Genomic DNA, 26,088 nt, shown 5'->3' with positions numbered 1-26,088 from the left:
TGCTCTATCCCGCTGAAAGAGATGGAAAAGGTAGGACAGAATGCAATTGCTGGTAAAATCATTGTTTCTAAAGGATGTATTTCTAATATTATTGGGATGCAAAAATTGGAGAAATAGAGTAACATGGAATTAGAGGGGAAAAAATTGACAGTTCAGGAGATAGGCATGGTTGTAATACAAATAAGTGAAGAAACACACCAGGCAAATGCAACATTCATGAATCTACCAAACAAGAACTTTTGGCAAAAGTACTAAGAGATGAACTCTTACTTTAATGTAAGACCTTGGCTCCCTATGATTTGCTTGACTGACTCATGTGTCTGAACCAGAGCAACACCATTTTAAATAATTATTTATTAATCTATCCAAGAGGTTGCAACCTTAAGCACTCAAAGAGCCATTTGGACCTGTTTCCCACAGAAAAGAAAATACCAGGAGCCCCAAAACCTGTGTGGGCATGGCCAACTCAATATCACTCACTCCCAGTCACATGACACCCCCTCCAGCCACGCTAACCCAGTTCTTGTGCTCCCAGTATGGAATATGGAACAAGTTTCCATCCCCTCGCCATCACCCTTACTTTCTCAGGCCAGGTGAAGAGTTATTGGGAAGGGAGGGTGAGGGGCAGCCAGTGGTGGGTTCAGCTGACAGGGAGCCACAGCAAGGGAATGAAAGAGTCACATGCAGCTCCGGAGCCGCAAATTGCAGACACCCAACCTATACCAAGATGACTTACCTTTGGCCTGTCAGTTCTACTAAGCACTAATAATCATAAGAGGACCTAACCTAGTTTGGTTCTGCAGGGACTTTCCAAATGTGTATGTGAGATACAATCTGTGCATGATCATCTTCTAATGTAATTGTCCAGAAATATTATTATAAATTTAGTGGATCATTCATAAGGTGCCTATAAAAGCTGGGGGCTTAGCAGGTATGTTTGTGTTCTGCTGAAATACTATAACAAGGTAGTGATCCCTTCCTGCAGACAAAATAGCAGTTAGACTTAGACTTATATACCGCTTCATAGGGCTTTCAGCCCTCTCTAAGCGGTTTACAGAGTCAGCATATCGCCCCCACAGTCTGGGTCCTCATTTCACCCACCTCGGAAGGATGGAAGGCTGAGTCAAACTTGAGCCGGTAAGATTTGAACCGCTGAACTGCAGATAACAGTCAGCTGAAGTAGCCTGCAGTACAGCACTCTAACCACTGCGCCACCTCAGACTGAAGTTTAAAGGTCTCTCCCTCCCTCCCTCCCTCCCTCCCTCCCTCCCTCCCTCCCTCCCTCCCTCTCTCTCTCTCTCTCTCTCTCTCTCTCTCTCTCTGATTGTCTCATTTGGACATTCATTCATGGAATGAATGAATGAACAAATGAATTAATCCATGACAAACTGCACCTGGTATCACTGTTGCAAACTACCTAAGCTTCAGTGGGCTCAAGAGGTACTAACACATACATCAGTAAAGAAATTGCCTTGTTTCCTGCCAGCACCTGATTAACCAACATAAATGGAAATTCTGCACCTCAAAATCACTGGTTCAACAACATCAGAATTAAACTCATCACACAATAGGAAACAGATGCAGGATTCTTTCAAGTGCTGATTTTATAATAGACCACGAAATACTGGTACCAAGTAAATGAGTGAAATATAGAACATTAAAATGATGTGCCAGCCAGATTTTAAAAGGGAGACCTACAATCAGGATATGAAATCAAGGTAAAGAACAGATTAAGTGAAAGAGCACCTAAGGTATTGTCGAATGAGATAAGACACTAAAAACTGTTAACAACTACAGCAGAAAAAAAATGAAGAAGAAAAGATATGAGTGGGTTTTCCAAATAAATTATCTTCACGGAGGATGAAAACCTTAGGTAATGCAATGACTGAATGGCAGCTTCTATTTTTGAGAAAAAAAGACTAAAATTATTTCTCAATTGAGAATGTTATGTATTATACATAGTTGTCAGTTGAAGTTCTCAGTATGGTCCTCTGTTGGAGCGGGAAAATATTCTCTCCTGATTGGTTGTGGGCTGATCAGCTTCCCTATAAAAGGAGCTGTGTCAGCCAGGGAGCAACAGTTGCCTCACAGGCGGTATTGAATGAAGAGCTGTTAGAAATCACTCAGGCCTCACCTCCATTTTAATAGAGAACATCACAGACAATAAAATAATAATAAGAACAAGAAGAGAATAAGCTATGTTCCTCATAGGACAGAGAATTCAGTTCAGAGAAAAGGGGGAAATGTTTTTAACTAAAATAAGCCAGCTCAAAAGGAACCAAGGAAAAGATACTATAGAGGTAAAATAAGACTAAATACTATATTTAAGCATGACTACAACTAGTTATAATGATGTAAACATAATATTTACCATGATATTATGCAATGACGTGAAAACCCTCCCTTATGTTCTGGTGTTCTGGTGGCTAAGAGGGTTTCATAAGTCATGATACACGTTTTATTATTTGACCATAAATATTCTTCATTGCACCCATGATTAAACTAAAAGAAAAATATTGAATAGAATATTGAATCATTTGCAAAGGAAGAATGCATTTGGGAACTGACTTACTAGAAAGAAAGGATGGAAAGACAACAACCGAATTATCAAAGGCAAAAGCACAAATGTATTTGAGATACCAACTGAATGTTTATTAAATTCCAGGATAAAATGAGCAGATATAGGTCAACGACCATGGGAGAGAACAAGAAGCATGTTGTCCTCAGTTCTGTTTAATCTTTGCAGCAAGCACCTTATAGGAATGGCTGAATTGAAAAATGACAGCTGGGATTATAATTGCAGAATGAAGTGCTAACAATGCAGATGGCAGCATTTTATTAGCATTAATTAAAAAAGAAGATTTGGGAAACTTCATTTGGAAAATAAAAGTGAAAAGCAAAAATCTGGTTTTCTACTAAATATTAAGAAGGAAAAAGCTAATATTGTCAACATTCTTAGGGAATTGACAGCTGATGATAAAGAAATGAAGGGGTAGATGGTTTTGTTGAGTTCAATTACAGATTAAGTCAAGGCGCTGCAGAAGAAAGAGGTAATTCTAACAGGAAGGACATAGCCAACTTAGATAAACTGACAGGGAATGCTATTTCTCTGACAGCAAATCTCAGAATAGTTAAAACAATGGCTTCTGCAGTGTCAATGTACTGTATAACCATGAAAACTAGATATTGAGGAAGAATGAGAGAAAGAAGTCAGATGCTTCTGAAATATGGATTTGGAGATAGTTACTAAGAGTATAGTGGACTGGAAAGATCAATCAATTGGTCTTGGACACAATAATGCTTGTCATGTGAGCAGTGGTTTATAGGAAAAAAACTAACAGACACTGTTGAGGGAAGTAGAAGAAGGAGAAAACAATGGATAATATAGATGGATAGAATCCATCACGATCCAAAAAGATCTTGACAGACTTGAACAATGGGTCCTATCCATTAAATTTAATGTGGACAAAAGTAAGTTTTATGGTTAGACAGGAAAATCCAAAAGCACAGGTACAGAGTAGGTGAAACCTGGCTCAAAAACAGTAACTATGAGACAGATCTCGGAGTCCTAGTGGACAATCACATGAGCCAGCAGTGTGTGCGCAGCAGCCAAAAAAAGTTAAATCAATCCTTGATTGTATAAACAGAGGCATAGAATCAAAATCATGTGAAGTATTACTACCAATAAGTCCACAACTGGAATATTGCATCCCATTTTGGTCACCACATTACAAAAAATATGTTGAGACTTTGGAAAAAGTGCAAAGAAGATCAATTAAGATGATTAAAGGCCTGGGGAAAAAGCCTATGAAGAATGGTTGCAGGAATTGGGTATGGCCAATCTAGAGAAAATAAGGAGTAGGGGTGACATAATAATATTCCAATATCTGAGGCGCTACCACCACAAAGAAGAGTGGGTCAACTGATTTTCCAAAGCACCAGAAGGCAAGACAAGAAACAATGGATGGAAACTAATCAAGGAGAGAAGCAACTTGGAATTAAGGAGAAACTTCCTAACTGTGAGGACAGTTAATCAGTGGAACAGCTTGCCTTCAGACATTGTAGGGGCTTCATCACTGGAGGTTTTTAAGAAAAGACTGAGCAGTCACCTATCTGAAATGGTATAGAGTCTCCTACTTGAGGTTGGACTTAGAAGACCTCCAAGGTCCCTTCCAGCTCTATTCTGATTGGGATCAGGGATAACACTTCTCTGAAGATCTGTCAATTTCTTCAGGAAGAAATTAGAGAAGAGAAGGAATTAGACCATATGATTTCCAGCAGTTGGTCTGAACCAGATAACTTTTATGAAAATATCTCTATGGTGTTTCAAGCAAGTTCTTTCTAGACTTGTTGAGGGCTGCTAGAGATTGAACAGAGCTTTTTCAAGGAAAAGCAATATGTCTTGCCATTGCACCACATTCTTGCTTACTCAAGAATGTAAGCATTTTGATTTCTACTTATATTAAAAAGGAGCACCAAAATATGAATTTGTGTACTGACTAATGTGAGCAAAAATATATTGTCCAGAACACATTCTTCCAAGGAAATGATATAAAGATATACAGTGCATCTATACATGATATATAAATATACGGACTATTAATCAATAGAACAGCTTGCCACCTGGAGATGTGGATACTCCATTGCTCGAGGTTTTCAAGAAAAGTTTTGACAACCATTTGTCCGGGATAGAATAAGGACTCCTGCCTTGGGCAAGGAGTTGGACTAGAAGATCTCTAAGATCCCTTCCATCCTTGTGATTCTGTGATTCTAAGACAGGCAAGCTTGCTTCCCCCCCCCCCCAATGATCTATAATAACCTGTATGAGAGAGAGTATTTTGAATTAGAAAATGGCTAAAATATAGCTGCATCTCTTCCTCCTCAATTCAAGAATTAGAAGTCTAATTCCTAAACTAATCTAGCAGAGTGTTATAGAATTACAAACATTTAAAAAGCCTAGATTAAAATTGTTAGTGTATTTATTGTATAAAACAGCACATGTCCATTCAGAAATATCTATCACTGAGAATGATGAATGTGCAACACTTCTAGAACTGAAGTAAATTAGATGAAGCTTTGGTTTATATTTGAAACTATTCAGGTTCTATCAAAAGCTATTTGTTAATATGAAGTTCATCATTCTTCATTGAAGAAGTTACTTTTTTGTATGACTAGAATGCCTTATTTTCACCGGCTGTTTTGTTACTCTCCAATGTCTTCCCTTATTCTGCATTCAAATCGATCTTGCCCTTTTGAACTCTGTCAAATCTTTGTTTCACAAAAGATTAAGTCCATGGCATATACAAGACAATGGCATTTACTCTTTTTTCTATGACTGAGTTATCTGGCAGGAGAAATGATTACTTAATAAAGTAAGCATTTTAAAAGGTCAAGGATTGTGTCCATTTTGACATCTAGTGTCAAAGTATGAATGCATATTTCTGAGTTATTCATATCCAGTGACAGTGAAAACTTAGATTTTATATCCTTTAATACATTCCTTTTTCCCCCTCTTTCTGGCAGCCCTTCTACCCAAAGAAAAAAAATTATGTTCCCATTTTAATGCAGAAGCATGATTACTTCTATCTGTTAAGATCGTATTTAATTTGGATCCAATGTTCTGGTCTGATAACATGTTCCTTTTCCTTATTGCTCAATATTTGCTGTATATTGTTATCTATATTGGAATATACATATACAGCAAGATGCAGCCTGCTGAAGCAGGAGATATATCCAGAATTTGATTATGAAATACTGCAAGCAAATATTCATATATTTGCTTTGAAAGAATCATATTGATTCTTCTTCCCTCAACTCCTGTACCTTCTGCCACTTACTAACTCTTTTTGTGTCAAGGACTTCTTGGGGCAAAGGGATTCCTTGAAAACCTGACATATTTTTAATTGTCAGCAAATGCAGCTGTTAGTGTATTTGTTCTGTGAGAAGTGGGGTGGGGATTTGTTTTGAAATCTTTGCTGCCTAACAGAAAAATATGGACAGATATGGAGGCTAAAACATCTAAAGAATGGTTTCAGGAATTGGATATGTCTGGTATAATGAAAAGAAGGACTAGGGGTGATAGCAGTGTTCCAATATCTAAGGGGTTGTCACAAATAATCTATTCTCCAAAGCCTCAGAAGGTAGAACAAGAAGCAATGGATGGAAATTCATCAAGGAGAGAACCAACCAAGAACTAAGGAGGAATTTCCTGACAGTTAGAACAATTAATCAGTGGTGGAACAACTTGCCTCCAGAAGTTATGGGTGCGCCAACACAGGAGGCTTTTGTGAGAGACTGAACAACCATTTGTCTGGAATGGTATAAGGATTCTTACCTTGGGCAGGAAGGTAGACTAGAATACATATATCGTTCATTCCAACTCTGTTATTCTGATATAATGCTCCAAATATTGTTGTTTAGCCACTGATATACAGTAACTATATAGGCTATATCCTGATTTAGTTTAGGACAAAGTTGAAGTCAAGAGAAAATTCTCCAAATGCTCTTTTTAATGTTTTTTTTTCCCACTTGAAACTGAATACCGTAAGTATTATACTCAATGTTCTCTTTAGAATATCAAATGTTACCATGGGCATCAGGCAAGACAAAGCCACATATTAGCGTTGCTAAAAATTGAGGAATTGGATTTACTTATTAGAGATGCAGCAGAATAGAATAATAAGATTGGGAAAGTACCCTGAATATGATCTTGTCCAGGGGTGTCAAACTTGATTTCATTGAGGGCTCCTTCAGGGTTGTTTTTCACCTCGAGGGGCCAGGTTGGGCATGGCCAGTGTGGGCATCGCCAGCTCAACATCACTCATGTCAGAGGCACCTTGGTGGCCCTAGCGCTCTGCCAGCGAAAACAGGCTCCTGAGCTCCATTTTCAGCTCCAATGTTTTTGCTGGCTGAAGCATCATGGGCTGTTCCTTTACTGTTTCCAGGGTGGTCCCCTGGGCGAGATCTAAGTACCTCTCATGCTGGATCTGGCCCCTGGGCCTTGAGTTTGACACCCCTGATCTAATCCATCTTCTGCTAAAGGAAGCAATTATATAGAACCCTAAAACAACAAGGAATGGAAGGAATCTTGAATGAATGGCTTTCAAAACAGCATGGAATCATCTGGAAAATTGCTATCAGGACATCCATAGATCTTCTCTTCATTAAAATAGACAAACTCAGACAACCATTTCTCGTATGTTTGAGCCTCCAGCCCCTTAATTGTTGCCTTTTTCTGCACTCTACAGTTGGATGTGGGTGGGGCAAGAGTCTCAGAAAGGACCACCCAAATTTTTCAGACTGTAAAGGAAACAGTAAGATAATCCTGAGAGGTAAAGATTATATTAAAATACCTTTGCAATACAGGAGAAATACCTTATCTGGCCATGTTTTCTCTCTGATCTATCTCACAACATAAGCTGCCATCAATCTTGCAAGTCTGAAAATACAATTTTCCTATCTCTTCTTTACAACCCTTAGAAACAAGGAAGGGTTCCTTCTGAATTTGTTATCCTGCCTGCTATTTATCCACTACCCAGCTGTGGACTCTGACTATTCCCTAGACCAGGGCTGTCAAACTCCCAGCCTGCAGGGAGAAACTGAGAGACTGAAGTTTTAGACCTTAGGCATAAATGCAAGCTGGGTGATTTGGGGTTAGTTTCTCTCTCTTAGCACAACCTACAGGCTTGTTGTTTCAAGGGAAAAAAATAGGTGGAGGAAGAAGTATTAGGTATGTTTGCCATGTAAGTTATTTATAAAAATAATAAAGGTAGGATTAAAAAAACAATAAAAAATCAATAAATGGAAAGCTAAGGCTCACAATGAAGAAAGGCTTGCCACAAAAGTAAAAAAATAACAAAGAAAGTTTCTTCCAACATTTTAAAAACAAGAAAAAAGTTAAGGAAACAATTGGTCTATTGCTGGGAGAAAGTGGCAAAAAAGTGACAAGCAACAGGGAGAAAGCAGAACTATTTAATTCATTTTTTTGCATCTGTCTTTACACAAAGGGATAAAACAGTCCAATCTATCAAAAACAGCACCACAAAAATCAGATTAGGAACACAAATTGAAATAGGGAAGAAAATGGTAAGTGATCACCTGTCTACCCCAGACAAGTTCAAATCACCAGGGCTGGATGGATTAGACCCCAGGGATCTGAAGGAACTGGCAGAGGAGATCTCAAAACCACTGAACTATATCTTTCAGACATCCTGGAGCACCAGGGAACTGCCAGAGGACTGGAAAAGAGCTGATGTGGTTCCCATCTTCATAAAAGGGAAAAAAAATAGATGCAGGAAACTATAGACCTATCAGCCTGACCTCAATACCAGGAAAGATTCTGGAAAAGATAATCAAGCAACAAATTAGTAAACACCTAGAAGTAAACAAAGTATTAGCCAAAAGCCAACATGTGTTTGTCAAAAACAGATCATGCCAGACTAATCTTATTGCATTCTTTGACAAAGTGACAAAATTAGTGCACCAGAGGAATGCTGTCAATATAGTTTACTTGGACTTCAGTAAGGCATTTGATAAGGTAGACTATAACCTACTACTAGATAAAGAATGTGGGTTGGACAGCATCACCATCAGATGAATTCGTAACTGGCTGACCAACCACACTCAACGTGTAGTCCTCAATGGAACTGCATCTATAAGGAGGAAAGTATGCAGTGGAGTACCCCAAGGCTCTGTTTTAGGCCCAATACTTTTCAACATCTTCATCAAGATTTGGATGAGGGAATAAATGGGGAACTCATCAAATTTCCAGATGATACCTAGCTGGCAGGAATAGCCAACGCTCCGGAAGATAGGCTTAAGATACAGAAGGATCTTGACAAACTTGAACATTGGGCACTATCTAATAAAATGAAATTCAATGGTAAAAAGACTAAGGTTCTACATTTAGGCAAGAAAAATGAAATGCACAGATACAGTATAGGAGGTACCTCAATAGTAGTAACTGTGAGAGGGATCTTGGAGTCCTAGTGGACAACCATTTAAATATGAGGCAGCAGTGTGCAGCAGCTGCCAAAAAAGCCAACACAGTTCTAGGCTACATAAACAGAGGGATAGAATCAAGATCACGTGAAGTGTTAATACCACTTTATAATGCCTTGGTAAGGCCACACTTGGAATACTGCATTCAGTTTTGGCCTCCACGATGTAGAAAAGATGTGGAGACTCTAGAAAGAGTGCAGAGAAGAGCAACAAAGATGATTAGGGGACTGGAGACTAAAACATACGAAGAACGGTTGCAGGAACTGGGTATGTCTAGTTTAATGAAAAGAAGGACTAGAGGACACATGATAGCAGTGTTCCAATATCTCAGGGGTTGCCACAAAGAGAAGGGAGTCAAACTATTATCCAAGGCACCTGAGGGTAGAACAAGAAACTATGGGTGGAAACTAATCAAGGAGAGAAGCAACTTAGAACTGAGGAGAAATTTCCTGACAGAACAATTAATGAGTAGAAAGAAAAGTCTCTGAGTTCTTCTGATATTTTGTCACCTATTCTTCCCCTTTGGAAGCACTATTGATGATCAATCATGCCAAATTGATTGTCTTATAATATGTTGAAATGAACTAGATTGAAAGAGTGCATTGATATATCTGCTTCTTTTCCATTGATCATGATACAAAGGCCTATTTTCTGTCTGCATATTCCTTACACTTAAAAATCAGAATATGATATATGAACTAATTTATTGTGTAAAAATATTAATTTTTTTCTGCCAAAGTTATTGAATCAATTAGCATATCATTTAAACAATGATCGTAGGTCAGATCTGAATGGGGTGTAATTGAACTAAACAAGTAATTATTTGTCAGGTGCTGGTGCAATCATTTATATTCTTTTTAAAGCATAAGTTAAGAAATAAAGAAAAGCAAAGAGCATTTTGCTTTGTAATGATCCATCTTTTATTACATAATGTTCTATCTGTCAGCCATGAATATAATTGATCAATATTGTTTTGCTTTTTCTCGTATTCTTTTTAGAAATGCGAGCACTGATAGATGCTGTGTTTTACACAATTTGAAAGATGATCTGAAGACTCGCTCATCATTCAATGATCATGGATTACAATCATTAATAGCAGCCATGTCCCTCTCTTATCTGTAATATCTTATATAACTTAAGTTACAATGACAAAGTAAATGTGGACCAACTACAGTCCCAATAGGAAGAGTTTTTCCTTCATAATGGACCAGTTCCCCAGCCCTCCAGAAACCTTTTCACTATTCTAGGATAGTATGAGAATAAGAGCCATTGTCACTTCAGGGAGATAAATAGCAATAGCAATAGCAATAGTTAGGCTTATATACCGCTTCATAGGGCTTTCAGCCCTCTCTAAGCAGTTTACAGAGTCAGCATATTGCCCCCAACAACAATCTGGGTTCTCATTTTACCCACCTCGGAAGGATGGAAGGCTGAGTCAACCTTGAGCCTGGTGGGATTTGAACAGCCAAACTGCTGAACTGCAGTGCTGCATTTAACCACTGTGCCACCTCGGCTCATAAAATGTTCTGGAGAAGAGGAATCCTTATATAGAATGCCACAATAAGCATGCCTCATTTTGTCACAGTTCTGATTGGTGGGGATATTACTGTTCCATGTAAGTAAGCACACTACAAGCCATCACTGTGCAGAAACCATTTTACTTGAAGGTGAGTGATACAACAGGAACAGGAAATGCATCACAAGAACAAACCAGATGAATCCTAGAGTGGCAATGTGATACAGAAAGGAACTACAATAAAGAGAAATGATAGAGCTGCATATACGGTAGACATAACACCTATAACAATTACCACCAAAGTCTTTCATGTTCCGAACATATGTGAATGGATATAATCCAGTATGCACAAGTATGTCAGGTACTCTAATTTTATTCTGTCATGTCATTTTTTAAGAAACTATTTAGAAATTATTGAACTATTTAGTGGGTAAACCTTCATTCAAACTTTTTCATAGGATAAAAATTCCTTAGATTCGAATCATAGAATAAAAAAAAAAAGAAATAAACATTTATTTTGCTCTTAACGAGTCTGTCACTTGAACCTATGAACAGGATGTCAACCCTGAAGGGAACCTGGCTGAGGCCATCTTTGAGGCTTCAGGGCTGCCACAAGGCAGAAAAAGGGACAGGGACGGGGAAAGAAGATAGAGAAGATTTTGTAGCCAAAACAAAGTTTCCTGTGGGAACCAAAGGCATTTTAACAGGCGGCCGGAGAGAGGAGGAGTGAAGTAACTGAGCTACCAGCACCTCTATTGCACAATGTGACTTGGGAAACGGGGAAAAACTTTCACTTTTTAATTAGGTGAAAACTGTGGGAACTTTCAGAGTCGGCTTTTACTAGTTGTGCCAAGATGATGTATCCAATAAATTGTTCTCTGAGGAATCTACCTGCCTCGGACTTCTGCTTTTGGTGGGTGCATTACATGGAACACTGAGCACAGGAGATATGTCCTCACATGATCATAGTGACACCTTATTTAATCACTCAATATTAACAGAAAATTGAAATTTAAAATAAAAATAATAATAAAATTCAGAACACTTCATCTTATATAGGAAGGTTTAAGCATAAGGTCCTGTCGATCTAGTAGTTCGAAAGCATGATGAAGGGAGTAGATAAATCTATTCCACTTTGGTGCGCTTATTAATGGAGATCTGAAAGAAGCCAGCAACTGAACACCCCCTGGGCAACAGTGATGATGCCAGTTAATCCTTTCACCACGGAAGAATTTTGGTGCTTCCAACACGGAAATATAGTATTAAATAATGATAATCTTTATTTTATAATAAATTGTTATTGTATCATAAATTTAGTTTTCTAGTTCTCTTTGAAATCTTTGTCTATTAATAAAAATAAATTCCCATTCTAAAGTTGTTCATTCACTAAGCTTTTCATATGGCTTAATGGAAAATAATAGGAGGGAAACGATGCCAAAGCCGAGGCCGCATGGGTAGGTAAGGTAGCATATTCTTGCTGACATCACATTGCAATCACTAGAGGCCATTAGAACAATATGAAGCACTGCCAAGCACTGTGAATTTATGAAGTGGATCCATAGGCAAACTGCCAATGGAACAGTTCCTGCTGATCCAACTTTAAAGTGAGCAGAAGAAAGGGTATGAGATCCTTGTTCAATTGCAGATGTCCCCAAAAGGAGGATGGATTAGTATTATTATTATTATTTTCCCTGAATGAAGATGCAAATTTTAATGACATTTTGACCGAGCAATGTGAAATATTTTCTGGATCCAAAAGGTAAAGAGCAACGGAGCCTCACAAATCTGTAGAATGAGATTGATCCTGCTGAGAAATCCATGAACTGTGTTTCATTCATTTTGTTTGTTTGTTGAAAGCAGCTGATGAGTGCTCCAGCTGAGGTGGAACTTTTTTACAGTTAGAGTTCCTTCTGTTTCTTTGTTCCACTTCTGTTCCACTCTTCCCCCAAGAAAAGCCAGTTTTATAGCAGGATTCAGTTAAAGATGAAACGAAATAAGGGACAGCTGGTTTGGGAGTTATGATCCTAGAATAAGAGGATTTGAAGCTTTGAAGTTCTCATAATAGTGTCAAAGTTTAAAAACAAAAACATATCAAGAAACAGTGAATCCTAAATAACCTAAGGCAAAGATATCTTGAAGTATTCCTTCTACACTCAAAAAGAATATCTGATTTGGCCTTCACTTCTTCCTCTAATACCTGAATTTCTTGAAAGAGCCAGAACATTATATGGTCATATTAATTACAGAGCAGAACTTCTGCTGTCTTCAACTTTAATCAATTCATACAATTCACCAATCCAACCATTAAGCTTGATTGACTTCTGTCTTCTCAAGAAAAAGTAAAAGCTTCTGAGAACCCAGTTGTGAAGGAAACCATTTTTATGTTGGGGATTCAAACCTATAATATAATTCATTCAATGGCTTTCTTAAAGAAGAGTTGCATCTATGGCATATATTCAGTGAACCTAAGACAGTTCGTCAGTTTCAGAAAATAATGTAAAAAATGCAACCGAGAAGTTTACATAAAGTTGCTACAAAGCAAGAAAGTTTGAAGAGATTAAACTATATAGTTACTGTACATTTACATGACTCAAAACATATGGAATTTTTTTCTGAGATGGATAGGTAAATAATAATGATAATAATAATGATAATAATAACGATGATAATGATGATGATGTTAGAAAACTCCTCCCAGACTTGCTGGGTTTATCTTATGGTCTCAGTAGTATTTTGATATTGAGTGCTTGTATGTTGTACAATTGGAAAATGTTTACAACTAGAAGTGGTATAATTTGCTGGTTTATTTGATGTCAAAGAAGGAAATAGATTACCCAAGTAGAGTAAGTTTATAGAGCTTACTCTACTGGGGAAAGTTTGATTACAAGCATGATGAGAATAAATTACTACAGGAGTTGAAATGGTTTGGCCTAGGAAATCTCTAGATACATTAGCTCTTCAGCTCAGGACCAGGTTAAGTGTTGCAGTAGAGACTAAATCTCTTAACTTTCTCAATACAATGAACATCATGAAATTTAATGCAGTGAAGCTACAAAGTAAAGAAAGTTCAAGTACTACAACATATGCTTTTGTTGTTGTTAAATGAACCCAGCTATATCAATATTTATCCTTAGGTTTACATGAACATTTTTTAAAAGTTACAGATATTTCTTGACTTATGCCACAATTGAGCCCAAAATTTATGTTGCTAACTGAGTCAGTTGTTAAGTGAGTTTTGCCCCATTTTACAATGCCCCATTTTTTCTTGCCAAGTTGTTAAGTGAATCACTGCAATTGTTTAGTAGGTAACACGGTTGTTAATTGAATCTGGCTTCCCCATTGGTTTTGCTTGTCAGAAAGTCACAAAAAGGGAGAATCATATGACTCCAGGACATTGCAACCATTATAAATATGACTCAGTTGCCAAGCATCTGAATTTTGATCATGTGACTGAGGGGATGATGTAAGGGTCATAAGGATCATAAGGATCATCAGCAGGTCCATTGTAACTTTGAACAGTCACTAAAGGAACTGTAAATTATAATTTTAGTATGATCTGTACTTTGAACTTGCCTTGGTAGAATTCATGCACAAATTTGTGCATATTAAAGAAATACACATCTAATATGTATGGGTTTATCTAGGCATCGAAAAAACACTAATGCAAAAAAATGTGCAAATTTATTAAAAAATAGAAATGGAGTAAAATTACCTTTTGTTTCCATCTTTAATTCTTTTGTAGAAAAATTATGATGCTAAAAAATTAATGTATTAGCAATGAAATCCTCTACCATCCACACATACCTGGAAATAATTCCAATTTAGTTCAATATTTTGTGCCCAAGTTAAATAGGTATAGGATTATAGATTCAAGAAGACTTACTGCTGTCCAAATCCAAGCTCTATGAAACTCATTTCTGGGTCAATATATACATAGATCTATGTAGCCAATTATTTTACTCTTCTCTAATTACATATCATAAAATATCTTCTTCCTTTAGCAAATGTTCCAATGAAAAGCTAATAACTGTTCAAGTGAACGAAAGGAAGGGTACAGGACTTTCAAGCTGTAATGAAGTAAGAAAGCCACTGTGGTGTAATAATTAAGGTGCTAGACTGCAACTCAAGAAGACAGGTTCTAGTTCGCCATTAGAAACCAGCTAAGACACAAAATTGTCTCCCACAACATCCTACCTGTCAATGACTACTTCAGCTTCGATCACAATAATACATGGGCAAACAATAGATACAAACACAAGGTAAACGACTCCAAACTCGATTGCAGAAAATATGACTTCAGCAACAGAGTGGCCAATGCCTGGAATGCTCTACCTGATTCCATTATTACATCCTCTAACCCCCATAACTTTAACCTTAAACTGTCTACCATAGACCTCACCCCATTCCTAAGAAGTTCTAAAGGAGGCATGCATAAGTGCACCAGTGTGCCTACCGTCCCTGTTCTACTGTCTCCATTTATCCATACCCATTTCCTGTGTTCATATACATGTTTATACTTATATTGTACATGTTTGACAAACAAACAAACAAACAAATAAATAAATAAGTGATCTTCAGCCAGTCATTCCTCACAGTCTGTTCTGTTCTGTGCCTTTCAAAGTGATCAACAAAATCCCTTGTTGCTTCCTATATTGATGGTTTTGCTATAAGAAATAGGCAAGCATATTGCAAAGGCAAGCAGATCCTGATAAGGACTTCAATTCACTAATCTAAAAGTGGAATATTAGGAGAGATAAGCAACCTAGAACTAAGAAGAAATTTTCTGACAGTTAGAACAATTAACCACTCGAACAACTTGCTTCCAAAAGTTGTGAATTCTGCAACACTGGAAGTTTTTAAGAAGAGATTGGGCAACCATTTGTCTGAAATGGTATAGTGTTTCCTGCCTGAGCAGGGGGTTTGACTAGAAGACCTCAAAGTTCCTTTCCAAGACTTCTCTTCTCTTTTCTTCTATTCATTTCTTGTAACCTTAGAACGACCTTTGTCTGGTTTGCCAATTGCACAGTGGCAGATAGGACAGTGTTCCAGAGGGACGCCTGGACTACTGTAACACTCTCTACATGGGGCTGCCCTTGAAGAGCACCCGGAGGCTTCAACTGGTACAGAGTGTGGCTGCGCGGGTTATCATGGGGGTACCTAGGTGCTCCCATGTTGCGCCCCTTTTAGGCAGCCTGCACTGGTTGCCAGTTGTCTTCCAGGTGCGATTCAAGGTACTAATTATGACCTTTAAAGCGTTCCATGACTTAGGCCCAGGATACCTGCAAGACCACCTACTGCCACCGGTAGCCTCCCACCGCCCAGTGTGATCCCACAGAGTTGGCCTCCTCAGGATGCCGTCGGCCAGACAGTGTCGGCTAGCAACCCCAGGGGGAGAGCCTTCTCTATGGAAGTGCCTTCCCTTTGGAATGAGCTGCCCCCGGAGCTTCATATAATCCCCGACCTCCGGTCCTTCCGACGCGCCCTAAAAAGTTGGCTTTTCAAGCAAGCCAGCCTGGCCTGAACAAAATAAAATAAATGATTGATTATTGTTAATTTTAATCAAAAATTTTAAATGTTATTGTTAATCTTAATTGGGTTTGCTTTTTGGAAATTCTATCTAATTTTTTTAAAACTTTTGTAATATGTATTTTTTTTTAATGCTGAATGCCGCCCTGAGTCCTTTGGGAGAATGGCGGCATATAAATCCAATAAGCAAACAAACAAACATAAACAAACAAGGCGCACACTCAGCAAAGCGGTTGTTAAACTGGTAGTATCCCACCCCTGGCTGCTATCATGAGTTGGTTCTCTTGCCAATATAATTTTTGTGTGTTTTAAGTTTTTGAAATTTTTAAATAATACAGTTTTTGATGTGTTTACCTCTAAGAGCCACATTTGTGAGATGAACAGCCATGTCATTTTGATAAATAAATAAATATTGTGTTATATTTAGGATTTGGCATTTTTGCTAAATATTGCTCTGAAAAAAAATCTATCACAAAATAGTCTGTTACATTATAGGTTCCAAGAATCTGCCCTTTCATCTCGGACATAAATTTGCTTTGCCTAATAAAATGGCCTGCTTGGAATGCAATCAACACACTTATAGCAAGGAAACTTTCAGAGAGTCTGATCATTTTTGCAGATGTCACCTTGAATTAGTGGATAGTGGAAGGAAATGTTTACATTTATCCTTAAAGTATAAAATCTACATCTAATGCAAGGATCCAAGTATAGTAACTGAAATCAAAAAACAATTGAATTGCAAGGAACGAGGAAACACAGTTGAAAGAACTTAACTTAAGGAGGAAATCAAAGCTTGATTTCCATAATTGCAAAAGACAAGAAATTATCAGAACAGCGTCAAGGTAGAGACTCTCATTAACACAGTATGTTGCATTATGTTTTTAATTGTACATCGTGTTGTGCCTTGAAGAGGCTTTGTAGAGTAAATCAGAAGGGGAGTGTAAATATATTTTTAAAAGAATGGTTTAGTTTGAATGTTCATTTTATGATGCCACATGGAAATTGATTTTAATAAAAAAAATATTGAGTAAATTTTCTTATCTTATATTGCTAATGCCTACGTTGAACCATCTTCAAATATGTCACAATAGACTACAGGACCAATTGAATTTCAGTTTTCCAATTCAGACGACTCATTTGTGTTTTGAAAATGAGAATGAGTTTTTGCCCATTTTTGAAGACATTTGTAAAATGGGTTGTACTTGCAAAAAAAAAAAAAATTGCCCACAACATTCTCATTCATATGTGTTTGAATTATAAAACTCATATTACAATATACTTTAAGAAAATATTAAGAAGAGGGATTGTTTTCCATGGTGGTGTTTTCTTCTCCAATAGAGGTTTTTAAACTATGGCCAGAGGTCGGTTCCTCCCGGTATGGTATGGTATGCCAGAAGAGGTAGTAAAAATCTGGCGTACCGGATAGGACCGGTAGTAATGGTTGCCTGGCCACACCCCTGAACTTCAGCAGAAGCTTTTTTTAAAAAAAAAAATTTTTTTTCCTCTGCCGGTTCAGGCAAGGGAAAAAAAGCCTTAAAAATAAAAGGGGGAAGGGAGGGGGGAGGGAGGGAAGGGAAGAGAGAAAAAAGGGAAAGAACTTACTTTGCAGACGGGAGATTCAGCAAAGGAGAAAAACAAATGCTGTCACTTTAAATCAGAACTGAGTATGCCTGGCTGTGGAATTCTGGGAGTTGAAGTCCATAAGTCTTAATGCTGCAAACTTTAAATTGAAACCTGCTTTAAATTGAAAAGCTGCTCAGAAGGAGGTTTGCAATATGACATTCAGCAGTTTATTTCTGGGTCAGCTAAACAACAAACTGGATAAAAGGTAGGATTCTTATATGGTTCTATGTTTTTGAAGTTTTAGGATTTGTGCAATATGGGCTTTGTGTTTCTAAAAGGGTTTCCCTGCTTGTGAATGAAGCCAAATGTAGAATAAGCCTTTCTGGGAGTATTTTTTTTTGGGAGGGGGTGTTGGTTGCTTCCCACAGAGGCAAGAGAGAAAAAAGAAAGAAAGAAAAAGAAAGGAAGGAAGGAAGGAAGGAAGGAAGGAAGGAAGGAAGGAAGGAAGGTAGGTAGGTAGGTAGGTAGGTAGGTAGGTAGGTAGGTAGGTAGGTAGGTAGGTATATTGTAGGTGGTGAGGTGGCGCAGTGGTTGAGTGCAGTACTGCAGGCCACTTCAGCTGATTGCTATCTGCAGTTCGGCGGTTCAAATCTCATCGGCTCAAGGTCGACTCAGCCTTCCATCCTTCTGAGGTGGGTGAAATGAGAACCCAGACTGTGGGGGCAATATGCTGACTCTGTAAACCACTTAGAGAGGGCTGAAAGCCCTATGAAGCAGTATATAAGTCTAACTGCTATTGCTATTGCTATATGAGAGTCGAGGTGATGCAGTGGTTAGAGTGCAGTACTGCAGGCTACTTTAGCTGACTGCTAGCTGTAGTTTGGCAGTTCAAATCTCACTGGCTAATCCTTCCAAGGTTGGTAAATTGAGGACCTAGCTTGTTGGGGGCAATATGCTGACTCTGTAAACCACTTAGAGAGGGCTGTAAAAGCACTATGAAGCAGTATATAAGTCCAGTGCTATTGCTATACATTCTTTGGTCATTCAGCAGCCCAAAATTTTTGGGACTGGTTCTGTGGAGGACAGTTTTCTGTGGATCGGGAAAAGGTGTGATTTCGTGCACTGTCTGAATCCCACATATATTAATCCCATTAATATTCTTTTTTTAAGTGTTCTCCAATAATTAATTGGAATGGTAATGGTTAAAAATGGTTAATGAATATAAAATTGTGTTATTATTTCTTTTTATGTATAGATTTTTTGAACTGTCATTATTTATTTTTCTTCCTTGCCACACTGAATTCCCCATGGCTAATATTACACTTCTTCCGAGTTCTCTGCATATAAGCAGTGGTCAAAGTCGTATTACTATATGAAGAAAATCAATGCATCTGTGTTTAGTAGTTCAAAGGTGTGTCAAAAATGCTGAGCACTTAATTTGCTCCTAATCATTTCAGACTGTTTGCTCAGCTGGTCAATTTAAACAGAGAAGGAACAGTGGAGAGGGAAGTAAATTACTTGGACCCTTATGTGCAATGATTATGTGCTTTTTTGGAAAGACCCCCGAGGAGCTGAAAAACTCCGGAAGCTTCTGTTTATAAAGGAACATCAGAAAAATCAATGTCTGACAGGAAATGTGTAGACAACTTCTTTTCTGACTCTACAGAGTCAGGTAACTGTTTTCTTTACATTTGTAAAGAAAAGTTTTAAAAAGACAAATGTAAAGTTAAATCACTTAGAGGACTTAAACATCCCCATTTGAATTTTGGGTGGATTCCCTTACAGTCTGTTTGAGGTTTTGAATTTGAGTTGAATTCAGGTGATATAAATATATGAAAACATTTGGGTGGATATTTCAGATTGTAGGTAGGTAGGTAGGTAGGTAGGTAGGCAGGCAGGCAGGCAGGCAGGCAGGCAACCAAGGAGATAGATAGATAGATAGATAGATAGATAGATAGATAGATAGATGGATGGATGGATGGATGGATGGATGGATGGATGGATGGATGGATGGATGGATGGATGGATGGATGGATGGATGGATGGATGGATGGATGGATGATCGATCGATCGATCGATCGATAGATAGATAGATAGATAGGCAGGTAGGTAGGTAGGCAGGCAGGCATAGAATCATTAAATCTATTGGCAGCTTGTTTCAGATGTTAAGCGGACATCAAAGTGAATAATAGAATAATAGATCAGTGACTAAGGAACCAAAGAAAGGAGTGTATCTAAGAACAGGCCAAGGTTGAAGATTTGAAGACATAGTGAGGTGACCATGTCAAAATAGTAGCCTTGATGAAGGGTTTTTTCAGATAGAGGGAATCAGCCCATGCCCATACCAAGTTGGACATGGATTACTTTATTAGAATGGAATAGAGCTGGAAGATATATTGGAGGTATATTGCTCAAGCAGGAGACCCTATTCCATTTCAGACAAGTGGCTGTCTAATCTCTTCTTTAAAACCTCCAGGGATGAAGCACCCACATCTTCTGAAGGTAAGCTGTTCCACTGGTTAAAAAGTTTATCCTTAATTCCAAGTTGCTTCTCTCCATGATTAGTTTCCATCCATTGAATTGTTTGAATTGAATAATCCATTGAATTATTGATTTATCTGAAAATGAATGCCATGATTGGCAGACATGCATTGCAAAATATTACAAAAACAAGTGAGGCAGTAGATATTGGGATTTGACCACTGCATTCTCCAGTTTAAAAGACCAAATTTTGTAGCCATATAGAAAAATATCTCTATATTAGAAAGACAACCAGAAGGCTTTCAAAGTCACCCCAAATCCAGACAGAGAAGCGAGCTGCCGTGGTACGAACATGTGGTCAGAGCTGATAAAGGAAACTATTGTGACGTGGGCACTCAGCGTAGATGGCCAGCAGCCCTAAGGACAATCAAAAAAGTGATGAATGAAGATATGCAAGCCATGGGCATGTGCCCTGCCAATTCTGCAGGGACAAAGTGGTGAGCAAAATGCAAAACTGTGGACTCTGTGATACAGAGATGATAACTCACAGAACAAGATTATTAGAGGGATCAGAGATAAAGATCAAAGTTTTAAAGAGAGGATTCAGGCAAGGATCCTTTCACTCATACAAGTGACTACTACAAACTAACCAATGCCAATCAATGGGGTGGGAAGGACAGGAGCAGAGGTGGGTTCCTACCAGTTCGCACCTACTCGGTAGAACCGATTCATCAAATCTACCGAATCGGTTAGAAGAGGTTCCATCAGTGGACCCGGAAAGCAGGCCACACCTACAGAAGAGGTTCCAAAATTTTTTGAAACCCATATCCTTGGATATGATTATTCTACATTATCATGCTCATATTTATTTTTTTATATTTATAAAACTCATTGCCTCTGTGAAAGGTAAGGATGACTACTGCGTTTGTGGTGCAATCAGAACATTGCGTGTGTTGAAGTTGTTTTAACGCAAACCAAAGATGCCTTTTAAAAAACAAGTTTACATCATATTCTTATGCATGCCAGTGCTGTGTGTGAGGTAATTCAAGGTGGTTCTGACAAGTGTCGTCGGCATCTTCATATCCGGTCACATGGGTGGCAAGCCACTCCCATCTGGTCACATGGGAGGCAAGCCACTCCCACAAAGGAGGCCACACCCACAGAATAGGTTCGAACTATTTTTGAAAACCACCACTGGACAGGAGGGAAAGAAAACTGAGTCTCCAACACCTTAGTTTGAGATATCAAAGAGAGGATGATAAAAACTTATATAGCTATTTACTAAGTATTAAATTAGAAAAAGAACAAGTGAAGGAAACAATGATAGCCTGGACAAAAAACTTTTGGTTATACGATAGAACTAGCAAATGGCAGCAATCATGGGATAGAAATTACAAACTAACAATGTCAACTGCATGCCAAGAGAATTTGTATAAGATGTTCTATAGATGGCATTTCCCACTGGCAAGATTGGCGAAGATGCTTAAAGATAAATCAGCTAAATGTTGGAAATGTCATCAGATACCTGGCTCATATTATCATAGGTGGTGGACATGTGTAGAAGCTAAAAAATATTGGATAAAATATGCACGTGGTTGGAAACGATGATATAACAATATATTGACTTGAAACCTGAAATATTCCTATTGGGGATCTTACCAGGAACTTATAGTAAAGAAAATGTATATTTGATTATTCATATAATAACTGCAGCTAGAATTGCATTTGCGCAAAACTGGAAAAGTGAGGAGATTCCCACAGGGGAGAATATGATAAGGAAAATATTAGAATGTGCAGAAATAAATAGATTAACATTGGCAACTAAAGAAAAAGAACAAACTGGTTATTATATGATATGGTAAACATTTTATCAATGGTTAGAGGATAAAAATTAGAAATAAAGTAGATGAGTAAAATATAGAAAATAGTTAATAAAGTTAATAAAAGTTAAGCAAACTAAGAAGAGGATATAAAGTATCAGATATTTAATGTATTGAAATTAAGCTAAAAATAGATTAAATAATTAATATGATTGTAAATTTTAACTATTATTGCACAAACATGTGTACCCAGATGACACACTGTTTAATGAAAGATGGATTATTTGTACTAAAATATTTTTTTTAAAAAATTAAAAAAAGTTTTAGACATTTTTTAAAGCTGTTTTAACTTTAATATAATCACATTATACTCAATGTTTTTTATTATTTAATTGTCTTGTCCTATGTATCTATACAGTAGTGTGTACACGTGCTTGTCTCTACCAAGATAACTCTGTGGATGAGTAGCCATCAGCAATGGAGAATTCATTGAGAGGGTCATCTAGCATTGCCAAAAGCAAATCACTACTAAACAAAAGAAGAGAAACTCCATGGCATTTTTTTTTCCAGTAAATGAGATTTTTTGTTGCAATGAATAACGATAAACAAATTGAAGTTTTGAATATCCCTTTCTGATATTTTTTCTTCTGATTACATTAATTATACCAATGGAGTATTCCCCCCCCCCCATTATTATCTACTAATTTATGTAAACTTTATGTAAGCAACAGGTACATTCTTGTTCCTTTTCAACACTTCAGCTAAAATTTTAATATTGGCTATATCACTTCTATATAACAGTCGTGATAATAGTTTTCACAATTTAAGTAGGCCATTCCAATATCTTTGGTGTCTTACAACCAGTGATTACATTTGGAATTTTGAGCTTATGTTATAGTTATTCTTGTTGGATACTTAATCACTATCCACTAAATTGTTTCCCTATGGTACAGTAATTCCTCCGTCACACTGCAGTAGCCATAATTTCTTTTATTTTAATAGCAATAGCACTTAGATTTTTACACCGCTTTACAGTGCTTTATAGCCCTCTCTAAGCAGTTTACAGAGTCAGTTTATTGCCCCCAACAATCTGGGTCCTCATTTTATCAACCTCAAAAGGATGGAAGGCTAAGTCAACCTTGAGCCTGGTGAGATTTGAACTGTCAAATTGCAGGCAGCCGGCAGGCAGCAGAAGCAGCCTGCAGTACTGCACTCTAATCACTGCGCCACCACAGCTCTAATAAAACATAAAGGAAGCTAACAGAACAGAATGCCTTCCATAGGGCTTCTTTCATGAAATGTAGGGAAATGTAGGGAATCTACAGCATAAGTAATAAACATAGATGTTCATTACAGGCCACAAAGATGTCAAAAGGAGTATGTGTTCATTGTGATACAGTTGCACAAATGGCACAATTATGTAATTTATATCACATGCATTATGCCATTTAATAAAAGTACATAAGTCATATCATTTATACAATAACCATGGCAACAGAAAACAGCAGTACTAGCAGTGGTATTTCTAACCATCAGGCATGCTTACAAAAACTGCCAAGAAATAGGTAAAGGGAATTCTTAAGCAACCCAAAGACCAGGTAGATACAAGTCTATTTCACCAACATTTGCAAATATGGAGGGGGGAAATGTGCACAATACTAAGAAAAAATACACTTTTCCCAGAAAGATGTGCTGTTGAGCAACACAAACTAATAATCAGTCTGATTTGAGTCTCCATGTACAAAAAGGCAAAAAAAATTAATTGAAGTGATTCTGGTTTTTTTCTGCAATATCGTTAAACAAAAAGTGTTGTGTGTAGACAGATAGATGATAGACAGACATACATATGGTATATAAAAGATAGTTGATATAGATATAGATGATACATGATGTAACAGAATATTTACTCTTTTAGTAGATCTAACTGCACTAGCACATACGATCTGCAGCTAAACATACATTCAGTATCTTAGGGACTTGAGAGACCGCCTACTGCCAATTACCTCCACTAGGCCAATAAGATCCCATAGATTAGGCCTCCTCCGAATTCCATCAGCCGGTCAATGTCGACTGGCAACTACCCGGAGGAGAGCCTTCTCGGTGGCTGCTCCGACCCTATGGAACGAACTCCCCGTGGAGATTCGTACCCTTCAGACCTTCCGCATAGCCCTTAAAACCTGGCTGTCCCGACAGGCCTGGGGCTAAAGACTTCAACCCCACCCGAATAGTATGACTGTTGTGCTTTTTAACGATGTATTATCTTCATGTGTATAACTTGTTTTGTCCTTCCCTCCCCCTGAATTGTGAGCCACCCTGAGTCCCCCCAGGGAAAAGGGCGGCATACAAATAAAGTTAAATCCAAATCCAAATCCAAATCTTCTATTTAGATAGCCATTAAATCATAGGATAGCCAGATAGAAACACACACATGCAGAGAGATACACAAACATAATGTATATATGGAATTGGAGTTATAGGTAAAGAGTCCTCCGCACATGTGTGCTAGTCATTTCTAGCTCTAGGGGTTGCGCTCATCTCTATTTCTAAGCCAGTGCTTAGGGCCAGTGCTGTCCAAAGACGTCTCCATGCTCATGTGGTCAGCATGATTAAATTCCAAAGGGGCATGTAACTCTGTGACCTTCCCACCAATAGTGGTTTCTATTTTTCTACTTGCATTTTTTCATGCTATCTAACTGTTAGGTTGGCAGAAACTGAGACAAGTAATGGGAGCTCACTCCGTTACACAGAGCTAGAGATTTGAACTGTTGAACTCCCAATCTTTTGATAGACAAGCTCAGGATCTTAGCAACTGAGCCACCGTGTCCCTTATTGGAATTATAGAATTCTATATATGAATATGGAATTTATATATGGAAATAAGGGGCAAATGCATAGTAATTTTCTTAGTAGTTTCCAAACATCGGAACCTGAGCTTTTCAATTTGTAATCACATTTAAGAAAAAGAGGTGGCCATCGACTGATCTTCAAACACTTCTTATATAGGTCATACATTTTAATATGACTGTGTCAATGTACATAGTAGAGCACTTATAAGTATGCCATTTTACACAAAAGTGTATGTGTTTATGTCAAATTGAGTTGTCAGCTAGAACTGAGTGGGCCATGATACCCTGTTTACCCAAAGACCCAACCGGAAAATAAACCCAGCATTTTTCAAGATGTTCATAATATAAGCCCTACACCAAAAATAAGCCCCAATTAAGATCATCTGCCAGACAGATGCCATTAGTACTTTATTTCCCCAAAATAAGACCTAACCAGAAAATAAACCCTAATGCATCTTTTGAAGCAAAAAATAATATAAGACTCAGTCTTATTTTTGTTAAAACCCAATATACTTGAGTAAATCTCATTATGTAATTTGAATTTAGGAAAATAAAAGGAATGTTAACCATTGGGAGCAATGTGATAGCATTAATTCTGAATGTTGCCAGAAAAGATTAATCCAAGGTTTTAATTTGTACCAAGAATGATTTCACAAGATAAAAAGAGTATTTACCTTGTCCTGAAGTTTGCTGGTTGAGGATGCCCATCATATAATGATAAATAGTCATATTCTTCTTCTAGAGCAAAAGACTGAAATACTATCTGTATTCTATTTCTTTCTTCTGCAATTATGACCCATGTACAGTTTGCACCGTTTGGATATCCATATGGAAAGCCTGGACTTTCTATAGTTCCATTGAGTCCTTTTAAAGTTCCACCACATGTATAAATAAATCCTGCAAAAAAAAAGAAGGGATTATATACTAGGAGTTATTACAAATACTTTATCATTTAAAATAAATGTTTAACAGATTCTGTGCATTTATTCCGAAGGATATATACCTTGGGCAGATGGAGGACCTGTTAGACCTACTTCCCTTAAAATGTTACATTCCATTGAAACTTCCAAACGCAAACAGGGAAGTAAGTTCTAATACAGGTTCAAAAAATTCTTTTAGTGGTCCTCCCGACTTTAAGCTTGCATGCTACAGAGGTGGTATACAGCCCATTTGGACCGGTTCAGCCCTGGCTTGCCTTCCCTTATGCCACCAGTCATGGGAGGAAGGTAAAGTCATGGGACAAAGAAAGAGGCAGTCATGGGGGAGGAAGCGGGAAGATTGAGTATGGACCAGGGCCTCTGAAGGAGGGGAAATGGGGCAACAGATGGCAAAGGGA

The 26,088-nt window shown here is 37.7% G+C and overlaps 1 protein-coding gene across 1 annotated transcript in view; it reads right to left on the bottom strand.

Annotated features, from left to right (window-relative positions):
- Positions 1 to 26,088, bottom strand: part of CSMD3 (CUB and Sushi multiple domains 3) — a 669,496-nt gene that overhangs the window by 531,847 nt on the left and 111,561 nt on the right. Inside the window, exon 2 of the mRNA XM_087706764.1 lies at positions 25,427 to 25,649. Coding sequence (XP_087562890.1) covers positions 25,427 to 25,649 — 223 coding nt within the window. The remainder of the gene's footprint in view (positions 1 to 25,426; positions 25,650 to 26,088) is intronic.

Source organism: Thamnophis sirtalis, unplaced genomic scaffold (assembly GCF_051295495.1).
Source record: "Thamnophis sirtalis isolate CommonGarterSnake01/CBP01778 unplaced genomic scaffold, rThaSir2_p1.2 scaffold_2, whole genome shotgun sequence".
Classification (NCBI taxonomy): domain Eukaryota; kingdom Metazoa; phylum Chordata; class Lepidosauria; order Squamata; family Natricidae; genus Thamnophis; species Thamnophis sirtalis.
Note: the sequence above shows the minus strand (reverse complement) of the source record. Positions and strands in the feature narration are given on the sequence as shown.